The 20,647-nt window shown below is 56.8% G+C and overlaps 3 protein-coding genes across 3 annotated transcripts; 1 reads left to right on the plus strand and 2 right to left on the minus strand.

The window, feature by feature from the left end:
• Positions 1 to 303: 303 nt before the first annotated feature.
• LOC135666281 (uncharacterized) lies at positions 304 to 4,404 on the minus strand. Its single transcript, XM_065177847.1, has one exon. It carries the CDS (start codon positions 4,402 to 4,404, stop codon positions 304 to 306), a length of 4,101 nt encoding a protein of 1,366 aa, XP_065033919.1.
• Positions 4,405 to 9,728: 5,324 nt separating this feature from the next.
• On the minus strand, positions 9,729 to 15,023 carry LOC135666282 (uncharacterized). The gene has a single exon (XM_065177848.1). The coding sequence runs from the start codon at positions 15,021 to 15,023 to the stop codon at positions 9,729 to 9,731; it is 5,295 nt and encodes a 1,764-aa protein (XP_065033920.1).
• A 1,248-nt stretch (positions 15,024 to 16,271) lies between these two features.
• On the plus strand, positions 16,272 to 18,556 carry LOC135666232 (LRR receptor-like serine/threonine-protein kinase GSO1). The gene has a single exon (XM_065177800.1). It carries the CDS (start codon positions 16,476 to 16,478, stop codon positions 18,330 to 18,332), a length of 1,857 nt encoding a protein of 618 aa, XP_065033872.1. The 5' UTR covers positions 16,272 to 16,475; the 3' UTR covers positions 18,333 to 18,556.
• Positions 18,557 to 20,647: the final 2,091 nt, after the last annotated feature.

Genomic DNA, 20,647 nt, shown 5'->3' on the forward strand with positions numbered 1-20,647 from the left:
GAACCGAGTCACGATGTTTTTCCATATGAACTTCTTGATCTGCTGCTCGGTGATCGCCGCCAGGGGTTCAGCTTCCGGCCATCGGGTGAAGTAGTCTATTGCGACCACAATGTACCTTCTCTGCCCTGAGGCTGGGGGGAAGGGGCCGAGGAGATCCAGCCCCCATTGCGCGAACGGCCACGCGCAGGTGATGGGGGAGAGCGGCACCGCCGACAGTTGGGGGGTCCAGGCGTGCCTTTGGCACGGGCCGCACTTCCGTACGTAGGCCTTCGCGTCCTGGACCATGGTGGGCCAGTAATAGCCTTAGCGGAGAATTTTGCAGGCCAGGGTTCGGCCGGCGATGTGCTCTCCACAAATCCCTTCGTGGACCTCGGCCAAGACAGTCGCCGCCTCTTCTGGCTCGAGGCACCGCAGAAGAGGGTGGGAGAAAGACCGCTTGTATAGCCGCCCGTTCGCTTCGGAGTACCATGCATGATTTCGGCGAATACGTCGAGCTGCGGCTTCGTCGGTGGGGAGGGTCCCGTCGCGTTTGTAGCGCAGCATGTCCCCTACCCAGGTGGCTCGGGAGTCGGCCACCGAAACACACGCGATCGGGATAGAGGGGGAGGGAAGCTCCTCGATACCGTGGGTGGTGCCCGGAGGTCGCTTCGAGGCTAGCTTGGCCAGCTCATCGGCACGGTCGTTCTGATGTCTTGGCACCCTGGATATCGTGAAGTGTGCGAAACAGGAGGCTAAGTTTTTTACCTCCGCTACGTACTTTGCCATGGTGGGTTCTCTGGCCACATATCCGCCGTTAAGTTGCTCGGTCACTAGTTGCGAATCGGTGAGGACTTTGATGGCGTCGACCTGCATCTCGCGGGATAGTCTGAGCCCCGCCAGGAGTGCCTCGTACTCGGCTTCATTGTTGGTGGCATGGAACCCGAAGCGGAGGGAACGCTCGAACGTCTGCCCATCGGGGGCCGACAGCACCAGTCCTGCGCCTGCCCCGGTTGAAGCGGACGAGCCGTCCACCTGTAGGACCCACGTTCCGCCTAGTTCACTAGAGGGCCACCCTTCGGGATGGGCGAGCTCTGAGATGAAGTCGGCCAGTGCTTGTGCTTTGATGGCGGTCCTGGGCGTGTAGTGGATGTCGAACTCTCCGAGCTCGACCGACCACTTGAGGAGTCGCCCTGCGACATCGAATTTGGACAGTACTTGACTGAGAGGTTGGTCGGTGATTACCTTGATCGGATGAGCTTGGAAGTAGGGGCGTAACTTTCGGGCCGCCAGCACGAGCGCGAGGGCGAGCTTCTCGATTGGAGGATATCGCTCCTCGGGCCCGCTCAGGACATGACTGGTGTAGTAGACAGGGAGCTGTTGGCCGGCTGTCTTGATGAGGACCGAGCTGACTACGTGCTGTGAGGCAGCTAGGTAAACGCCGAGCTCTTCTCCAGCAGTGACTGAAGTGAGGCGCAGAAGGTTGGCTAAATGTTGCTGGACCTGTCGGAAAGCTTCCCCACACTGGGGCGTCCATTGGAAATTCTTCGGGTCTCTTATTGCACGGAAGAAGGCGAGGCAGCGATCACCCGACCGGGACAAGAATCGGGATAGGGCGGCCAGTCGTCCGTTTAGTCGCTGTAGGTCTTTGATCGTCCAAGGGGCCTGCATGTCGAGGATCGCCTGGACCTTTTCCGGGTTGACGTCGATCCCTCTTTCATGTACAATGAATCCGAGGAACTTTCCTGTACTAACGCCGAAGGCGCACTTTGCGGGGTTGAGCCGAAGGCCGCAGTTTCGGAGTGTGGCGAATGTTTCTGATAGGTCCGTTAGGTGATCTCGCGAGACCCGGCTTTTTACAATCATGTCGTCCACATAGACCTCTAGGTTTCGCCCTATTTGTTGGGCGAATATCTTGTTGATGGTCCTCTGATAAGTTGCGCCCGCGTTCTTTAGCCCGAACGGCATCACTTTGTAAAAGTATGCCCCGAGGTTGGTGATGAAGGCTGTGTGTCTCTGATCCTCAGGCGCCATTCGGATCTGATTATATCCGGAGAAGGCGTCCATGAATGAGAGTCGGGCGTGCCCTGCGGTTGCATCCACGAGCTGATCAATCCTTGGAAGGGGGTAGCAGTCTTTTGGGCATGCCTGATTAAGACTGGTGTAGTCAACACACATTCGCCAGCTCCCATTATGCTTTTTTACCAGAACTACATTGGATAGCCACTGTGGGTACTTGACCTCTTCTATAAAGCCGGCCGCTAGGAGCCGTTCTACCTCTTCGCGGATGGCTTGTTGCCTGTCCGGGGCCTGGGGTCGCGGCCTTTGTTTCACCGGGCGGGCATCAGGCGATATGTTGAGGTGATGTTGGGCTGCCTTTGGGTCCACGCCTGCTACGTCGGATGGCGACCAAGCAAAGACGTCGGCGTTCTCTTGCAAGAGGCCGACGAGTTGTTCCCGCTCGTCCAGGGGTAGGTCAGTCCCGACCTTAATGGTTCGGTCCGGGCGTCCCTTTTTCAGTGACACGTCGTAGGTTGGGGCCGATGGCTCGGGATGTGGATTTGGCCGTTTCATTTCTCTGGGATCGTCCAGGGGTGCTTCGGTTTTTGGCCTATTGTGTAGGGAGACCGCCGTCAGGTAGCATCGCCTGGATTCCCGAGGGCTTCCCCAGACCTCTCCAGTTCCCGCGTGAGTCGGGAATTTCACTGTCTGATGGTAAGTGGAGACCAGGGCCCTGCTTTTGTTGAGGGAAGGTCGGCCGAGGATGGCATTGTACGCTGTAGAAAGATCTACTATCAGAAAGGTCGACATCACCGTTTTAGTCTTGGGCGGTGTCCCCAGCGTCAGAGGTAGTGTGACAGATCCCAATGGCGAAACCGAGTTGCCGGTGAACCCGGTGAGGTCCGAGCGGACTGGTTTCAGGGCTTGCTTCGTAAGTCCCAGCTTCTGGAAGGCGTCGTGGAATAGTATATCCGCCGAGCTTCCTGTGTCAATCATAATTCTTCTTACCTGGGCATTGGCGATTCTGGCGGTTATTACTAGCGCGTCATCGTGCTCCAGTCGTTCGGCGTCTTCGGGGGGAAATGCGACCCGGGGGTCAGGGGTTCCATGGGGACCCTCGTCCCTGGCCGAGCGGGCGTAGGCCTTCCTTCCAGACATGCTATCCCCTCCGGATGCTGGGCCGCCAGTGATGACGTTGATTAGGCGCTCGGTCGGACCGTCTGGGCAAGGCGGGGGGATGTTGCCTTTCTGAACGTGGGGGTCGAGGCGCCCCTCCCGGCGGAGTTTGTAGATTTGCCGCGAGAGCTCGCGGCATTCTTCAGTGTCATGTCCGTTTTGGCGGTGGAAGCGGCAGTACTTGGACCGATCGGCCAGCTCTCGCGGGTTGTTCATCGGGTAAGGGGTTTTGAGCATTCCCCTTTCCCTGATCTGGAGAAAAATTTCCGTCCGGGATGCACTCGTTGGGAGCGGGAGGGGTCTCAGCAGGGGAGGATCGGGTTGGTGGAGCTTGCGTCTGGGAGGGAGCTGTCCCTGAGCCAGTTCTGGTCTTTCCCTCTTGTGTTCCTGCCGTTTCCCCCCCGTCCAGGCTTCGACTTCCACGAACTGGTTCGCGCGCTGGAGCATCTCGGGGACCGAGGTAGGAGGTCGCTCCACGAGAGACCAGAAGAGTCGGGAGGGACGCAGGCCTGTTACGAACGCCTGCATTAACAGTGAAGGGTGAGCGTCCGGGAGTTCCCGGATCCTTGTAGCAAAGCGATTTACGTAAAGGGAGAGGGGCTCATCCTCCTTCTGGGTAAGCCCGAGGAGGAACGCCATGGAGGGCTTCGGGCGAGCGCTAGCTATGAAGTGGAGCTCGAAGTCCTTGGCGAGCTGGTCGAATGAGGCGATCGTCGCAGTCTTCAAGCCTCCGTACCACGCGAGGGCCGGCCCTCTCAACGTGGTGGGGAATGCCCTGCTCATCAAGGCGTCGGAGGTCCCGTACAACGACATCTGCGCGCGGAAGGCCGCCGTGTGGTCGGCCGGGTCGACGGAGCCGTCATAAGCGTCCAGGGGGGGGAGTCGGAAGCCTGGGGGAATGGCGTGTTCCAGTATCTTCGGCACGAACGGCGACCCCTGATGCGGGCCTTCCGTGGGCTCCCCTGGTGGCCCGGCACGGATTTCCCTTTGCACATTGTCAAGCCGCTGGTTGACGAGGCGCAACTGAGCGCGGAGGGATACTGCAGAGTTCGAGGATAGTGCCTCTGGTTCCGAATGGCCTTCCGGGCAGATCGCCGCCTGCTCTCGGGGCTGAGATAGCGGCACCCGAGGCGAAGCGGGGGGCTCTCGAGGGGGGGTGGGAGCTTGACTAGGGACCCCCTGTTGGTACAACAGTTGGGGGCCCGGGGGCCGAGATGGACGGGAGACAAGGGGGACAATAGTTTGCACCATGTTAGTGAGTAGTTGGACCTAGTGAGTGAGGCCGTGGAAGGCTTCGGCTGATACGGGCGGCGGACCGCCGGTGGTTCCGTCGGGGGGCGATAGGCCCGGATCGTTGAAGATCCGCCGGTAGCGCTCTGAAGCCGTAGCGGGACGCTCTTCTCGAGATCCTTGGAGAGGGGGGAGTTCCCCCGTACCCTCGGTCGGGAATGGTTCCCCGATGGCGAGTCTGGCACGATCATCCTGATGATCGCTCGACATGCTGGGCCCTCCTTCTAGCGCCAAAATGTTACGGTGTGTAACTTTTTAAGCCGTGGCCTCGGGGCCGACGCGGCTCGGTTCTGGGGCTCGGAATGTCGAGGATCTCGGGCGCAGCTCCCTCGGGGTCTCCCGATCGGGATCGGTCGTTCGGGGCGGTAGATCGGGTCGGCAGCTCCGCAGCAGCGCCGGGAAGAGGCCACCTAGTTTTCGTTCCTGCACACAGGTCGGGTCGGAAGCTCGGCCCGACCCCTCCGACGATCAAGTTAGAGGAAGATGTGGAGGGGGTTTTGGAGGACGAAATGCCTCCATGCAAGTGTGGTTTGTGAGTGTGTCCTCCCCCTGGCTTAGGACTCAGGGGTATTTATAGGTGGGCCTGGGTGAATACCTCACGTTGCGACTGACACGCCCATTGGGGCTGCGTGGGAGGCCGAGCTGCAGCAGGGTATGGTGCGTCTCGGTGGGCGTGTTCCGTACCCTTGACCGAGCCCAAAAGGCGCAGAGCCGGGCTCGTTGGCCGAGGGGTGGTGGCGTTGTTTGTGACGGACGGGGGCCAGTCCGGGCGTTAATGCGCCTGGGTCGGCGTCCCAGGGCTTCGTTGACCGGGGCGTGAGGCATTGGTACAGGGTGGCTGACGTCATTCACATCCTGTCACCATTATTGCCCTCATCACCAGTGATATTTGTTTTGCTTTGGGCAATTGCTTCTTCTACAGCTGGCTTTTTTACTTGCGAATTATATTATCCAGATTTGTGAAGGTAATGTATGTGAGCCAAAGTACATTTTAGCTGGTGATCCTTATCATCTGATACTTCCTGGTCACGTTTGTCTTGGTTTTCTCCAAACAAATCGTGCAAAGACTTGCTTTCTACTGTCATCTGATACTACCAGGTCACTTTAGTGCATTGCGTTGGTCTTATCCACTCGGAAACAATAAATTTCCTTAACTTGTTTTGTATTTGTAAGTGGAGGTCGGGCCAATGGGGATATGGGTTCCATAATTGGAGGATGCTGATAACCTAAATCCTACTTGATATCTTACAAGTGAATCCCTAGAAACGCAGTTCCATGATGACAGGTGTTACGGTAAGTAACCTTTTAGTCGCGACTTCGGGGTTGACGCGGCTGATTCAGGGCTCCAAATGACTCGGATCAAACGTGACTCCCTTTGAAGTCCCGGGGCGACGGATGCGGGGGATCTTGCCGGGGAACTCCGTCTTGTCGAGCAGGCTTAACAGCGGTCGGGTACCTGCACACAGGTCGGGTCGGTAGCTCGGCCCGACCCCTCCGACGATCAAGTCAGTGCGGGGAAGTATCGTGTTTTTTGGCCTCCCCCTTTCCCCCATGTCCGATGGGTATTTATACAAGGGTTTTGATGTTACCTGATGGGCCATCCTGCAGGAGGGGGGCCGTACCTCTGATGGCGTCTGTCGTCGTGGACGTTGCGTGGAGAGCCGAGCTTCGGCAGGGTGAGGGGAGCGTCGGTCAGCCGAGGGGGTCTGGGTACGGTGGGTTTGGGCTCATGTCGCGTCGTTATTAACGTTCGTTCTGGGGCAGTGTGCCGCACAGGGCGTTCGACGTGGGGGGTGTATTACGTCAAATCCAGGGTGTTACGTCAGGCCAATTTTTTACCAGTATCATATGCCCCCCCTAAAAGGAGCTATGCGTCGGTTTTTCATGCAGGGAGTCCGATGCATGGCTTCCTACTTCGGGTAGGCTGTTCATGCGGGTCCGAGGGGCATGGTGCAGACGAGCCGGTCGCGCGAACGCATCTCGAGCAGCACGAGGTCGAGGTGCGCAACTTTAGTCAGGAAGATGAGCAGAGTTGGACTCGGGGGTACTGGAGCTGAGGAGCACAGCGCAGGCAGGGTGACTGCGCAGGTGTGGTTTTGGGAGTCGTAGAGCCGAGGGCCGAGGAGCACAACGTAGGCGGGGTGACCGCGCAGGTGTGATCTTCGGGAGGCGTAAAGCCGAGGGCCGAGGGCCGAGGAGCACAACGTGGGCGGGGTGACCGCTCAGGTGTGTCTCGGGATGGCGTAAAGCTGAGGGCCGAGGAGCACAACATGGGCGGGGTGACCGCTCAGGTGTGTCTCGGGATGCGTAAAGCTGAGGGCCGAGGAGCACAACGTGGGCGGGGTGACCGCTCAGGTGTGTCTCCGGATGGCGTAAAGCTGAGGGCCGAGGAGCACAACGTGGGCGGGGTGACCGCTCAGGTGTGTCTCGGGATGCGTAAAGCTGAGGGCCGAGGAGCACAACGTGGGCGGGGTGACCGCTCAGGTGTGTCTCGGGATGGCGTAAAGCCGAGGCGCTCGGTTCGGGCAGGCTGTAACCGAGGCGATGGCCCCGGTTGTAACACGGACGAGGCGATACTTGGCTTTCGATCGGTGTTTTGGTCGTTTTTGACCGTTGTGCGGGCGCAGTCAGCCGGGTTGCCTTTTGCCTGGGGAAGATCAAAGGGCCACGCCTTTCGGGCGTCGTCGGTTTTCGAGGTTGACATGATTAGGGGCTCCGTACTTCGCACCGCACTGTGATTAAGAGCCGTACCAGCCGAAGTTATGGCGATACGGCCTTTGCGTCTTCGCAGCATATCTCAGGAGGGGAAGGGTCGCCGCTTCGGCGGGAAGCAGGCTATAAATAGCGCTCCGTCGGTCTCTTTCACTTCTTGGTACCTGCATTTGCTTCAACCCCTTCTCTGGGTGACTCGACCTAGCACTCTTCAGTCGCCCTGCCTTCCCAAAAGCTCGGTAAGGATGGCTTCCCCTCCGTCGTTGTCTCCTTCTTTGCCTCCTTTTTCTGGTGCTGCTGGTGAGGTGGCGTTGGCGAGCCCCCGCTCGTCGTCCGAGGAACGGGCTACCAAAGCCCTTGAATCGCTGATGTGGCCGCACGACCTCGACTCCATTGTGAGCGAGTCGTTGCTGGGGCTCCTTCGGGACCGCTATGGTATCCCGCCGGAGTTCTCGCTCCTTGCCCCTAAGCCGGGGCAGCGGGCGTATGATCCCATTCCTAGGGGCTTTGCCCTAACCATAGATGCCTTCGAAGCCGGACTACGCCTACCGTTCCACCCGGTCATAACCTCCTGTGTCGCGTGGTGGCGCATTTCCCCTTCTCAGATGGCGCCGAATTCTTGGCGCTACCTGGTGGCGTTCCTCGGGGAATGCTACTTCGCCCGAATCACCCCGAGCCGGTCTCTTTTCCTTTCCTGTTTTCGCCTGTCCAGGGGGTCGGGGGGCTATTACTTGTCCGCCCGACCTGGTTTCCGGGTCGGCGGGGCTCCCTCCAGCAACAAGGGGTGGAAGGAGCGCTTCTTCTATGTCTGCCATCCGGAGAGTTGGAGCTTTGGGCTCCGGTGGGCCACGCGCGCAGTCGATAACAATGTCCCGGCCTTGGATGAGGGGGAGCTCCAAGCCCTTCGAAGATTGAAGGAGATCCTCCCATCTTCCAGAGTCATCCGAAAGATGACCGAGGCGTGGTTGGTCGAGGCGGGCTTGAGCCCGGTACCTCGAGGTATGCCTTGAGAAGGTGGCGGTAGGCCCTCATGTTTTATTTTCTTCTTTCGGGGTGCTCATCGAGGCCGATGTGTTTTTGCAGAGATGGTGAAACTTGCTGTAGTGCGCGGAGGACGCGTCCCGTCCGCAGCATCTCCGCGGCGTCAGGTCGGCCTAGGCGCTGGTACAAGAGAGGCGCCAGTGGAGCTCGAGGATGCCCGCCCTCGGAAGAAGGCCAAGGTCGGAGCTTCAAAGAAACCGACTCCCCCGTGGGCTCAGGAGAGCGTGGGGGCGGCGGAGTCGGGCTCACACGACAGGCGAGGGCGAGGCAGGCCCGAGCAACGAGGCGGGGAAGGCGCCGCGGGAACCCTCGATCCGGGACTTGTGCCGTCTACCCGCGGGGCCGCCAAACGACTCCTACCAAGCGCGCTTGATGGGCGAGCTTTCCGAAGGCCAACCCTCTGACCGGTTGGTAGCCCGCTGGGGGGGGCTGACCCGCGGGACCCGGGTGTGGGCCGATGCGGAGACCGCAGCTGCATTCTTCCGAGGGGGGCTGCATCCTGACCTGGCTCGCGAAATGTATATTCTGCCGTCGGATGTCCTGCTCGGTAAATCCGTGAAGTCGCTGTTGTGGGTAAGTGCTCTACTGTTGGCTTTCGATCTATGACGCAACCGAGGGTTCTGACTTTCCTCCCGCAGGGTCAGCACTACGCTATGGCATTGGCAGATCGTGTTCGCGACTCGGGCCGGGCCTTAGGTATTTTGTGCGATCGCAACGCCGAGCTGCGTAGGCAGCTTGAGGAGGTTCGTGCAGGGGCAGCTCCTGAGGCGGTCGCGGCAGCCGAGCAGCGTTCCTTAGAGCTTGAAGCGGAGGTGACGCGTCTACGGGCTGAGGCTGGGGAGACCGAGGCCGAGGTCCTTCGCCTAAGGTCCGAGGCGAAGGCGGCTGAGGAGGAGAAAGACAACCTCCGAAGGCTCCTGGAGGGGGCGCAGTCCGAGGCTTGCCTGGCCCGAGGCGAGGCGGCCGCTCTTACCCAGCGGCTGGAGGGGGCATTGGCCGACGCGAAGGGGGCCTCGGAAGCCCTGGCGGCCGAGCGGGAGCGGCGACCGGAGAAGGAGAGGGAAATAATCGAAGCCTACAAGCAATCCCCCGGCTTCCAACTCGGGCTGGTTCGGTCAGGGCAGGTTACCTATGAGTACGGGTACCGGATAGCCCTGGGCCGATTCCGGACGTGCCATCCCGGGTTGGGGGTCGAGGCGGATCCTTTCACCTCGCACCCCGAGGACTTGGACGTAGACATGCCGGAGGAAGTTCCTTTCGACAATAGCGTCGGGGGCCCCGATGGCTTAGGGCAGTCTTGAAGTCGGCTCAGCCGAGCCGTTTTTGCTTGTAACTTTTGTGGTCTTCGGGTCAGGTCGTAGTTGTAATCCTGTGCTTCGTAAAATCTTCCCAGTGTGCCTTTTTGCTTCGAGAGTCTTCTTGTATTCTCATGCTCCAGAAATAAAGGTCCTTTCCTCGTATGTTTTTGAGCTTCAGAAATTGCATAGCTTCGACTTGGGAGACTTGGGAGATGCTTAACACGGATGTTGACCTCAGACAAAGAACTTTTTGAGGTTCTGGATGTTCCACGTTCTCGGCAAGGAGGAACCGTCCATTGCTGTGAGTCGATACGTACCCGGTCGGACCACGGCAACAACTCGATATGGTCCCTCCCACTTGGGGGCCAGCTTCCCCCTCGTTCGGGTCAGGTCGCTGACCTCGGCCCTTCGTAGGACTAGATCACCTAACATGATCGGTCGGGGTCGCACCTTTTTGTTGTAGGCCCTGGCGACGGCTCTCTGGTGAGAGAGGGCCTTCAGGTGCGCATCGGCGCGCCGCTCCTCGAGCACGTCGAGGCTGGCGCGAAGTCCCTGGTTCGAGGTTTCCTCGTCGTAGCTCCTTGTCCGACGCGTGGCGATAGACATCTCGGGTGGTAGGATGGCCTCGGTTCCGAACGTCAAACTGTACGGGGATTCTCCGGTCGCAGTCTTGGGAGTGGTTCGCAGCGACCATAACACACTAGGGAGCTCGTCCGTCCAGATCGATCGGGCCGCTGACACTCTTCTTTTGAGGCCATCCAAGATGGACCGGTTGGTTACCTTGGCCAACCCGTTCGTCTGAGGGTGGGCCACCGAGCTGAACCTTAGTTGAATGCCGTGACCGGCGCAGAATTCCCGAAACCTTGTGCCTGCGAACTGAGGTCCGTTGTCGGTGATAATGGCCCTGGGCAACCCAAACCGAGTTACAAGGTTCTTCCACACGAATTTCTCCATCTGATGTTCCGTGATCGTCGCCAGTGGCTCGGCCTCGACCCACTTTGTGAAGTAGTCTACTCCTACAATTATGTACTTCCGCTGTCCAGAAGCCGGTGGGAAGGGACCGAGGAGGTCCAGCCCCCACTGGGCAAAAGGCCATGCGCAGTCGATGGGGGAGAGCGGGACCGAGGGTTGTCGGGGTGCGCGGGCGTGTTGCTGGCACGATCCGCACCGCTGCACGTAGGCTTTCGCATCTCGGCACATGGTTGGCCAGTAGTAGCCTTGGCGGAGTATCTTGTGCGCCAAGGTTCGTCCGCCGATGTGTTCGCCGCAGACCCCCTCATGAGTTTCGGCCAAGACTGTCTGTGCTTCGTCAGGTTTGAAGCATCGCAGGAGGGGGTGGGTGAAGGACCGTTTGTAAAGCCGACCACCCTCCTCGGCGTACCACGCGTGTGTGCGGCATAGACGTCGAGCGGCGACTTCGTCGAGAGGGAGAGTTCCATCCCGTTTGAAGCGCAGCAACTCTTGCACCCACGTAGTCGGCGCACCGCCTGGGGCCATAGTCGCTACTTCGATGGCGCGGGCGGGGAGCTCCTCAATCTCTGGCCATGCCTCGGGGGTTTGTCTTGACGCCAGCTTAGCGAGCGCATCGGCTCGCTCGTTTTCCTCCCTCGGGACATTAGATAATGTAAAGTAAGGGAACCTCGCGGTTAGGTCTCTTACCCGTGCCAGGTACTTGGCCATGGTTGCATCCCGAGCTTCATATCCACCGTTGAGCTGTTTGGCCACAAGTTGCGAGTCGGTGAGGACGTGTATTGCGTTTACCTGCATTTCGAGGGCCAGCCTTAATCCCGCTAGGAGTGCCTCGTATTCCGCCTCGTTATTAGTGGCTTTAAACCCGAAGCGGAGGGAACGCTCGAACGAGCGTCCGTCAGGGGCGAGGAGGACCAGCCCCGCTCCGGCACCACTTGAGTTAGCTGAGCCGTCCACGTGTAGGATCCAAGCCTCGGGGGTTTGCTTGGGATCTCCGTCCATGGGAGCCAGCTCCGCGATGAAGTCGGCCACCGCTTGGGCCTTCATGGCGGTCCTGGGTGCGTAACTGATATCATGTTCACCGAGCTCCACGGCCCATCGGAGGAGTCGACCTGCAACATCGAATTTTGTTAAGACCTGCCGGAGAGGCTGGTCGGTGATGACTTTCACCGGGTGCGCCTGGAAGTAAGGGCGCAACTTCCGAGCCGAGAGCACCAGGGTGAGTGCGAGTTTTTCTATCGGCGGGTAGCGCTCTTCAGGTCCACTCAGGACGTGGCTGACGTAGTAGATCGGTAGTTGCGGGCCGGAGCTTTCCTTGACAAGGACGGAGCTGACCGCATGCGGGGAGGCCGCTAGGTAGAGTCCCAGCTCCTCGCCGGGGGAGACAGAGGTGAGCCGAGGGAGGCTGGCCAGGTGCTGCTTTAAGGCCTCCTCGCATTCCGATGTCCATTGGAAATCCTTCGGGTTTTTGAGCGCCTTGAAGAGCGGGAGGCAGCGATCGCCCGCTCGGGCGAGGAAGCAGGACAGGGCGACAAGTCTTTCGTTGAATCGCTGTAGGTCCTTAACCGTCCGGGGGGTCTGCATATCGATTATTGCCTGTACCTTCTCTGGGTCGGCGTCGATTCCTCTCTGGTGTACAATGAATCCTAGGAACTTCCCGGAGGTGACGCCGAAAGCGCACTTTGTGGGGTTGAGCCGCATGCGGAACTTGCGTAGCGTGGCGAAGGCCTCGGCCAGGTCGGCAAGGTGCGTTCTGGCCTCTCGGCTTTTTACGATCATGTCGTCTACGTAGACTTCCATGTTTCTGCCGATTTGATGGGCAAACATTTTGTTTACCGTCCTCTGGTATGTGGCCCCGGCATTTTTTAACCCGAACGGCATGACCTTGTAGAAGTATATCCCTTGATCGGTGAGGAAAGCCGTACGTTCTCTGTCTTCGGGCGCCATCCTGATCTGGTTATACCCTGAATAGGCGTCCATGAAAGAGAGGCGTGCGTGTCCTGCCATCGCGTCGACCAGCCGGTCGATCTTCGGGAGGGGATAGCAGTCTTTAGGGCACGCACTGTTGAGACTGGTGTTGTCAACGCACATCCTCCAGCTTCCATTGTGTTTCTTCACGAGAACTACATTGGATAACCACTGGGGATACTTGGCTTCTTCTATGAAGCCTGCCGCTAAGAGTCGGCCCACCTCCTCTCGTATGACGCGTTGTCGGTCAGGGGCGTGGCGCCGGGGTTTTTGTTTCACTGGGCGAGCGTCAGGTGGGATATTGAGATGATGCTCTGCGACCTCTGGGTCGACCCCCTCCATGTCCGATGGGGACCAGGCAAAGATGTCGGCATTTTTCCGCAGAAGACCGACGAGCTGTTCCCGTTCCCGTTCGGGCAGTTCCGATCCGACCCTTACCGTTTGGCTTGGCCGCGCTTCCTGCAAAGGAACGTCAACAGTGGATCCCCTCGGCTCGGGATGAGGAGCCAGTTTCTTCGCTTCCCGCGGATCTTCCAAGGGCGCCCCGGCCCTAGTTCTCTTGCCCAATGAGACGGAGGTAAGGTAGCAGCGCCTGGACTCTCGGGGGCTTCCGGTGGCCTCCCCGACCCCCTCGCGAGTCGGGAATTTGACGGTCCTATAGTAGGTCGAGACGACGGCTCTGACCTTGTTGAGGGTCGGTCGACCTAGTATGGCATTGTAAGCGGTGGGAAGGTCGACCACCAAGAACGTAGTCATTACGGTCTTCGATCTTGGCGGGGTCCCCACGGTCAGAGGCAAGGTAATGGCTCCCAGGGGCGATATTGAATCTCCCGTGAAGCCGGTGAGCGCTGAGCAGATCGGGCTTAAATTTTCCCTGGCCAGGTCCAGCTTCTGAAAGGCACTGAAGTAGAGTATGTTGGCCGAGCTTCCCGTGTCGACCATGATTCTCCTCATTTGCGCGTTGGCTACCCTTGCCGATATCACCAAGGCATCGTCGTGGTCGGGTCGCTCAGCAGCTCCGGTTGGGAAGGTGATCTCGGGCTCGGGCTCGTGTCCCGAGGCTTTGTCGGGAGCGGACCGGGCGTACGCCTTTCTGCCCGACATGGAATTTCCTCCGGATGCGGGGCATCCGGCTATGACATCGATGTGTCGCTCGACAGGGCCTTCTAGGCGAGGTGACTGCTCCTTGTTTGGCCGGAGGTATTGGCCGAGATGACCTCTGAGGATGAGCTCCTCGATTTGTCTCTTCAACTCGTAGCACTGCTCAGTGTCGTGCCCGTGTTGTCGATGGAATCGGCAATACTTTGAACGGTCTGCGAGCTCCCGCGGGTTCTTCATCGGGTGAGGGTCCCTGAGCATCCCCTTCCCTCTCTCGTGTAAGAATATTTCAGTCCGGGAAGAATTCAAGGCGGGAAGAGGAGGCCTGGGGTCGGGCCTGTCCAACTTTCGCCGGGAGGCGGTAGGTTGTTGCTGTCGGGGCGATTCTGACTTGACCTTTTTGTGCTCCTCCCGCTTTCCAGCCATCCAGGTTTCCGCGGCGATAAACTGACTGGCACGTTGGAGCATTTCGGGGACCGCGACGGGGGGCCGCTCCACGAGTGACCAGAAGAACCTGGAGGGCCGCAGGCCAACCATGAAGGCCTGCATCAAGAGAGAGGGGTGAGCATCCGCTAGTCCCCGGATTTGTGTTGTAAATCGGTTCACAAAGTGGGAGAGGGGCTCGTCCTCCTTCTGGTTGAGCCCCAAGAGCAACGCCATGGACGGCTTTGGCCGGGCGTACGTCAGGAAGTTAAGCTCGAAATCCTTGGCGAGCTGGTCGAAGGAGGCGATGGTCCCTGGCTTCAAGCCGCTGTACCACGCGCGGGCTGGTCCCCGCAGAGTCGTCGGGAACGCCCTGCACATCAGGGCGTCTGAAGTCCCGAATAGCGCCATCTGGGCCCGGAAAGCAGCCACGTGGTCCGCCGGGTCGGCTGCGCCGTCGTACGCATCCAGTGAGGGGAGGTGGAAGTGCGGCGGGATCGCCTGGTCCTGTATCTCGGGGATGAACGGAGATCCTCGGTGTCCGTCCGCCCCGAGCTCTCCCTTTGACTTACGAACTTCCTGTTGTACCTCGTCAAGCCTTTGACTGACGAGGCACAGCTGAGCTCGTAGAGCGTTCGTCGAATCGACAGTCGGAGCCTCAGGTTCGGGATGGCTCACCGTGTCCTCTGCTTCCCGACTCCCGGGATGAGTTGTGGGGTTTCGAGGCGAGCCAGGAAGTTCTGTGAGTGGCACGTGGGTCCGGGCGGGGGGCTCCTGTTGCCGCGAAGGCGGCGCTGCCTGCGAAGACGTTCGCTGGGAGACGATGGTCTGCACTATGCTTGTCAAAGTTCGGACCTGGTGGGCGAGGTCATGAAAGGCCTCAGGTGGCACTTGCGACGGGTCGGCGGGTGCACCGCCGGGGGGCGCCAAGCCCGGGTCGTTGAACAGTCGCCAGTAGCGTTCTGATACCGCTGCGGGGCGTTCGTCGTGGGTTTCGTCACGCTGTTCCCATAAGGCGGGGAGCTCCGTATTTGAGGATCCGCCGAGGTGGATTCGCTGGTCGCCTGACATTTGGATGCGGCCCTCCTTCTAGCGCCAATCTGTTACGGTAAGTAACCTTTTAGCCGCGACTTCGGGGTTGACGCGGCTGATTCAAGGCTCCAAATGACTCGGATCAGACGTGACTCCCTTTGAAGTCCCGGGGCGGCGGATGCGGGGGATCTTGCCGGGGAACTCCGTCTTGTCGAGCAGGCTTAACAGCGGTCGGGTACCTGCACACAGGTCGGATCGGTAGCTCGGCCCAACCCCTCCGATGATCAAGTCAGTACGGGGAAGTATCGTGTTTTTTGGCCTCCCCCTTTCCCCCATGTCCGATGGGTATTTATACAAGGGTTTTGATGTTACCTGATGGGCCATCCTGCAGGAGGGGGGCCGTACCTCTGATGGCGTCTGTCGTCATGGACGTTGCGTGGAGAGCCGAGCTTCGGCAGGGTGAGGGGAGCGTCGGTCAGCCGAGGGGGTCTGGGTACGGTGGGTGTGGGCTCATGTCGCGTCGTTATTAACGTTCGTTCTGGGACAGTGTGCCGCACAGGGCGTTCGACGTGGGGGGTATATTACGTCAAATCCAGGGTGTTACGTCAGGCCAATTTTTTACCCCTATCAACAGGCATTATAGAACTGGCGCAATCGAGAAATAATAGATCAGTGTTAGTGAGATGGCACAGAGAATCTATTCGGTCAAAGAGAGGATCACTGTCAAATGACCAACCATATTTATAGTTCATATCACTCGAATTGAATTGCTTTCATGCATCTCAAAGCACGCATTACCTTGATTTCTGCATCTAGCCTCTGACCTGTGGGCGCTAGCCGTCTGCCATTCCTCTCCTTTGCCTTCTAACAGAAGAAATCGTTCGCTTCCTAAATGCCTGTGTGCAACGATATCTAATCAGTATCAAAGCCTTGTAGAAACAGCCAGATGATCCAATGAGTTGAGGTTCCCCCAACCTGCAGTTTGCTGTGGTGAGTGGTTGACAGCCTCGTGCGCCATCACAAGTACACACCCTGGAAAGGCAGGCGAAGGCAAGTGAAGCCCATCGACTCCGACAGCTCATTAGGTGAGAAGGAAGGAGATATAATACTCCATTGGGACAGAGAGACGCCCCTATTCTTTCTTCTCTGGTCCCATTAAAGTCAGCAGCGCCACTTCCACCATGGGGCGTCTGAACCCAGGCAAGCTTCATGGGGCCTCACCCCAGTTTCCTTGGAGACCGTTCATGACTGCAGCAGCAGACTCCGTTTCCACGCCTAATTTGCTGCTGCATCTCCACATTTCTGCCGACCTGAGAGCCCATTAAAGAAGTAGAAACTGCGAGGAAATGGTCTCTTAAGAGACCCTCTGCTGCCACTTTCATGGCAGTAACGAATGCTTTTCGACTCCAGTTTGATCCACCGCCTTTTCATTGCAAGTTCTTCGACTGGGGAGAACATCGGTCGACCCTCGTCGATTCTTTCACGTAAGAGATGGATAACATGCAGCCGCTGTGCCTCGTCTTCCTCTTCCTCTGCTCCACCCTGTTGCTGCAGTGGTCGCAGGGATGTCACCCCCACGACCGTTCGGCCCTTCTCACCTTCAAGGCCGGCATCACCGCCGACCCCTCCGGCCTCCTCCGCTCCTGGGACTCGGCCACGGACTGTTGCTCCGCGTGGGACGGCGTGGCCTGCGACGCTGCCACTGGCCGCGTCGTCAACGTCTGCCGCCCTGGCCTCTCCTCCGGGCCCGACTTCATCTCCGACGCCTCCATTGCCGGGAGTCTCTCGCCTGCCCTCGGCGACCTCTTCTCCCTCCGGTTGCTCGATCTCAGCAACCTCAAGCAGCTCGCCGGCCCCGTTCCACCCGCCCTCGGCCGCCTCTCCCGCCTTGAACACCTCCTCCTCGACTCCAACCAACTCACCGGCTGCATCCCCTCCGCCTTCGCAAACCTCACCCGACTCCGGAAGCTCTCCCTCGGCAACAACCGCCTCTCCGGATCGCTTCCCCCTTCCATGTTCACCTCTCCATTTCTTTCCGTGGTCTCTCTTTCCAACAACAGGCTAACCGGCGGCATCCCGGCATCCATCGGGCGGGTACCTGCAATGGAGGCACTAGACCTCCATGGCAACCACCTCACCGGCTCCATCCCCATGGAGATCGGATTGCTGCGAAGGCTCACTGTTCTTGATCTTTCAGAGAACAAGATCTCCGGCGGCATCCCCAGCTCCATAGGCAAGCTAAAAAACCTGGTGGTTCTCTACTTGAACCAGAACCGCATCACGGGAAGCATTCCGCCTTCCATCGCCGGTATGGTCTCGCTGCAGTTCTGTAGGATGTCGGAGAACCAGCTCACCGGGAGCATCCCGGATTCGATCGGCGGCCTACCTAGCATCGAGAGACTGATACTGGAGAACAACAAGCTCACCGGTCAGCTGCCCGCCGCTATAGGACGCCTCGCCACGCTCACGGACATCTTCTTCTCCAACAACCGATTTACCGGCAGGATCCCTTCCAGCTTCGCCAACCTGGCCAATCTGCAGACGTTAGACCTGTCGCGGAACCGCCTCGGTGGTCCAATCCCCGCCGAGCTCTCCCGGCTGCGGAACCTCCAAGAGCTGGATCTCTCCTTCAACTCCCTGATGCACTTGGGCAGGCCGCCGAGCTGGCTCGGCCAGATGAACATATTCAAGCTTGTCCTGGCGGACACAGGGATCTCCGGTCCGCTGTCTGACTGGCTGTCGTCGGCGTCGTCCATCTCGATCCTCGACCTTTCCAGCAACGGACTGGTGGGGGATCTCCCGCCGTGGATCGGCAACATGACCGGGCTCTCGTTGCTCAACCTCTCCAACAACACTCTGCATTCGGGGATCCCGGAGGGGTTCAAGAACCTGACGCTGCTGATGGACCTGGACCTGCACTCCAACGAGCTGTACGGCCGGCTGCGGCCAGTGCTGGCGAAGGGGACGCAGGACCCCTTGGGGCACTACCGGACGCTGGATCTGTCACGCAACCGGTTCACCGGGGGGCTTGACGAGGGCGTGGGGGAGCTGGCCGCGATGGACACAGTAGAGAGGCTAGTGGTGTCGCACAACCCAGAGCTTGGCGGCGGGATACCGGCGTCCATGGCGAGGCTGGCGGCGCTGAAGGAGGTGGGGATGGCGGGGAACGGGCTCTCCGGGAGCATACCTGAGGGCGTGCTGGACCTCGCGCGACTGACCGAGTTCGATGTGTCAGATAACAGGCTCAGCGGTCGGATACCGCGCCATCGGGCTCCCTTGACGGCGGAGGGCTTCAGAGGAAACACGGGGCTCTGCAGCGCGCCTCTCCCGCCATGCAAGCTGTGGTAACGAGCCAAAGTACACAGGAAGGAGTCTCAGATTTAATTTCCCGATGTCAAGGTGACGGAGAACAAAACAATACTTTCTTGTTTGACAATTCATGGAAACGTAAGAACGGCTTGCACTTTTTTCTTTTTCGTTTTTTGGAGTCCAATTGTCTATTAAGGTGAGGAATCTTAATATATCAAACTATATAATATAATATAAGGCTACATACTTACATAATTTATAGAGATTGATGAATATATCTATATACTTGAGCTCCTCCAATCGAACAATATCCATGTGTTGTTTCAGTCGACGTAATAAAATCTGGTTCAAACCGTTTTCAGTTAGATTTGATTAAAATAAGATAGTTTGAATCGTAATCGATTCAAATTTATTTAATCGATTCGATTAATTCGATTCAATTAATCAGTTTATAATTAAAATAATTATATATATATATATGTAATAAATTAGTTCAATTCAATTGATCCGAACTGAAATCTTGGTTAGGTTCAATTTGAACACCTCTACCATTTATGGCTTGCACAATATTTTTCTAATAATATATTTACAAATATGTGTACCAAATCTAAATCTATGATTATATAAGAGGACCTCGATAAAATGAATATTCTTTATATTTTTATTTTCATCACAAGTAAATTTGATTAGGTTTTGCACTAATCTCCGATCTCCAACCGATGTTTAAGAGTGGCAGAAGTCATGAGATTGTTAAGAAGAACCGTTTAATAGTCAAAATCATATATCATGGTCTACATCGACTCAAAATATTTATCATGGTATTAAGTTTCAATTATATATTGATCTGATATTTAAGTTTTTTTTTCACTTAAGTTCAGTTTACGATCATTCGAACAAAAATCCTATTTATCATGTCATATCGTGACAAATCTTAGTTTTAATGTCACTCCAATGTTTAACCGGTTGACAACGTTGTTTTTGCATTAGAGAAACCGTCAAAGAAAGGCTGCTACTTTCAACGACACTTGCAACGAGCATGATCTCGAACGGAAAGCAAACAGTGGAAGAAAGCCGATCAACCAGAAGCTTCACATCAAGAAAACAAACAGTTCGATCCAACCCTCCATGGGAACTAATCAGGCAAAGTAAAGGATTAGCTTCTTCGTAAATGAAGTGAAATCCATGTCCCAAGTGCCACTCCAAAGAAACGCAGCTGAAGGTGATCCCACCCTAATCACAGACAAACCCCATTCCAAGATCAAGAACCAAGGAAGGAAGCCAATTCAAGAAACCGTTGAGAGATCGGATTTACCTAAGAAGCCGATGAACGTTCAAAAGAAATTCTACTTCCTCGGTGAATGACTTGGTAGAAGATATAATTTCTTGAAATTTAGGTTTATTGTTTTTTAAGTAGTTACGTAACTGATTGATAAATTTCTTTACCTGTCCAATTTCTAGCGGATCAAGATATCCATTCGCTCCGGTATAAATAGTAGCTATCTGTTCTTCCACTGCGAGAGGGTCTGATTGGGATTATTTAAGCAACTCGCGTAATCGTTGACCTCTTGCCAATTGATTCTGAGTAGCTTTATCGAGATCAGAAGCGAATAGTGCAAAGGCTTCTAACTCTGTGAATTGGGCTAGTTTCAATTTTGATTTGCCGGCTACTTGTTTCATGGCTTTAATTTGAGCTACGGATCCTACTTTGGAAACGGAAATACCCACATTAATAGCAGGTCGGATTCCAGCATTGAATAGATCGGCAGATAAGAATATTTGTCCATCTGTAATGGAAATTACATTAGTAGGAATATAAGCTGAAACGTCTCCAGATTGAGTCTCAACTATCGGTAAAGCGGTCATACTTCCTTCACCTAAACTAGAATTTGATTTAGCGGCTCTTTCCAAAAGTCGTGAATGCAAATAAAAAACATCTCCTGGATAAGCTTCACGACCGGGAGGTCTTCTTAATAGAAGAGACATTTGGCGATAAGCTTGTGCCTGTTTGGAGAGATCATCATAAATTATTAAAATATGTTGTCCACGATACATAAAAAACTCAGCCAGAGCCGCTCCCGTATAAGGAGCGAGGTATTGTAATGTAGCAGGTGAATCCGCCGTTTCGGCTACCACAATAGTATATTCCATCTATCCTACCTGAGCCACAGAAGATGCTTTTTGACCAATAGCTACATAAACACACATTACATTTTGACCTTTTTGATTGAGAATCGTATCTGTGGCTACGGCTGTTTTGCCAGTCTGTCTGTCTCCAATAATTAATTCTTGTTGACCGCGTCCTAGGGATCATCAAATCAATGGCAATAAGCCCCGTTTGAAGAGGCTCATATACA

This window comes from Musa acuminata, unplaced genomic scaffold (genome assembly GCF_036884655.1).
Source record: "Musa acuminata AAA Group cultivar baxijiao unplaced genomic scaffold, Cavendish_Baxijiao_AAA HiC_scaffold_1077, whole genome shotgun sequence".
NCBI lineage: Eukaryota > Viridiplantae > Streptophyta > Magnoliopsida > Zingiberales > Musaceae > Musa > Musa acuminata.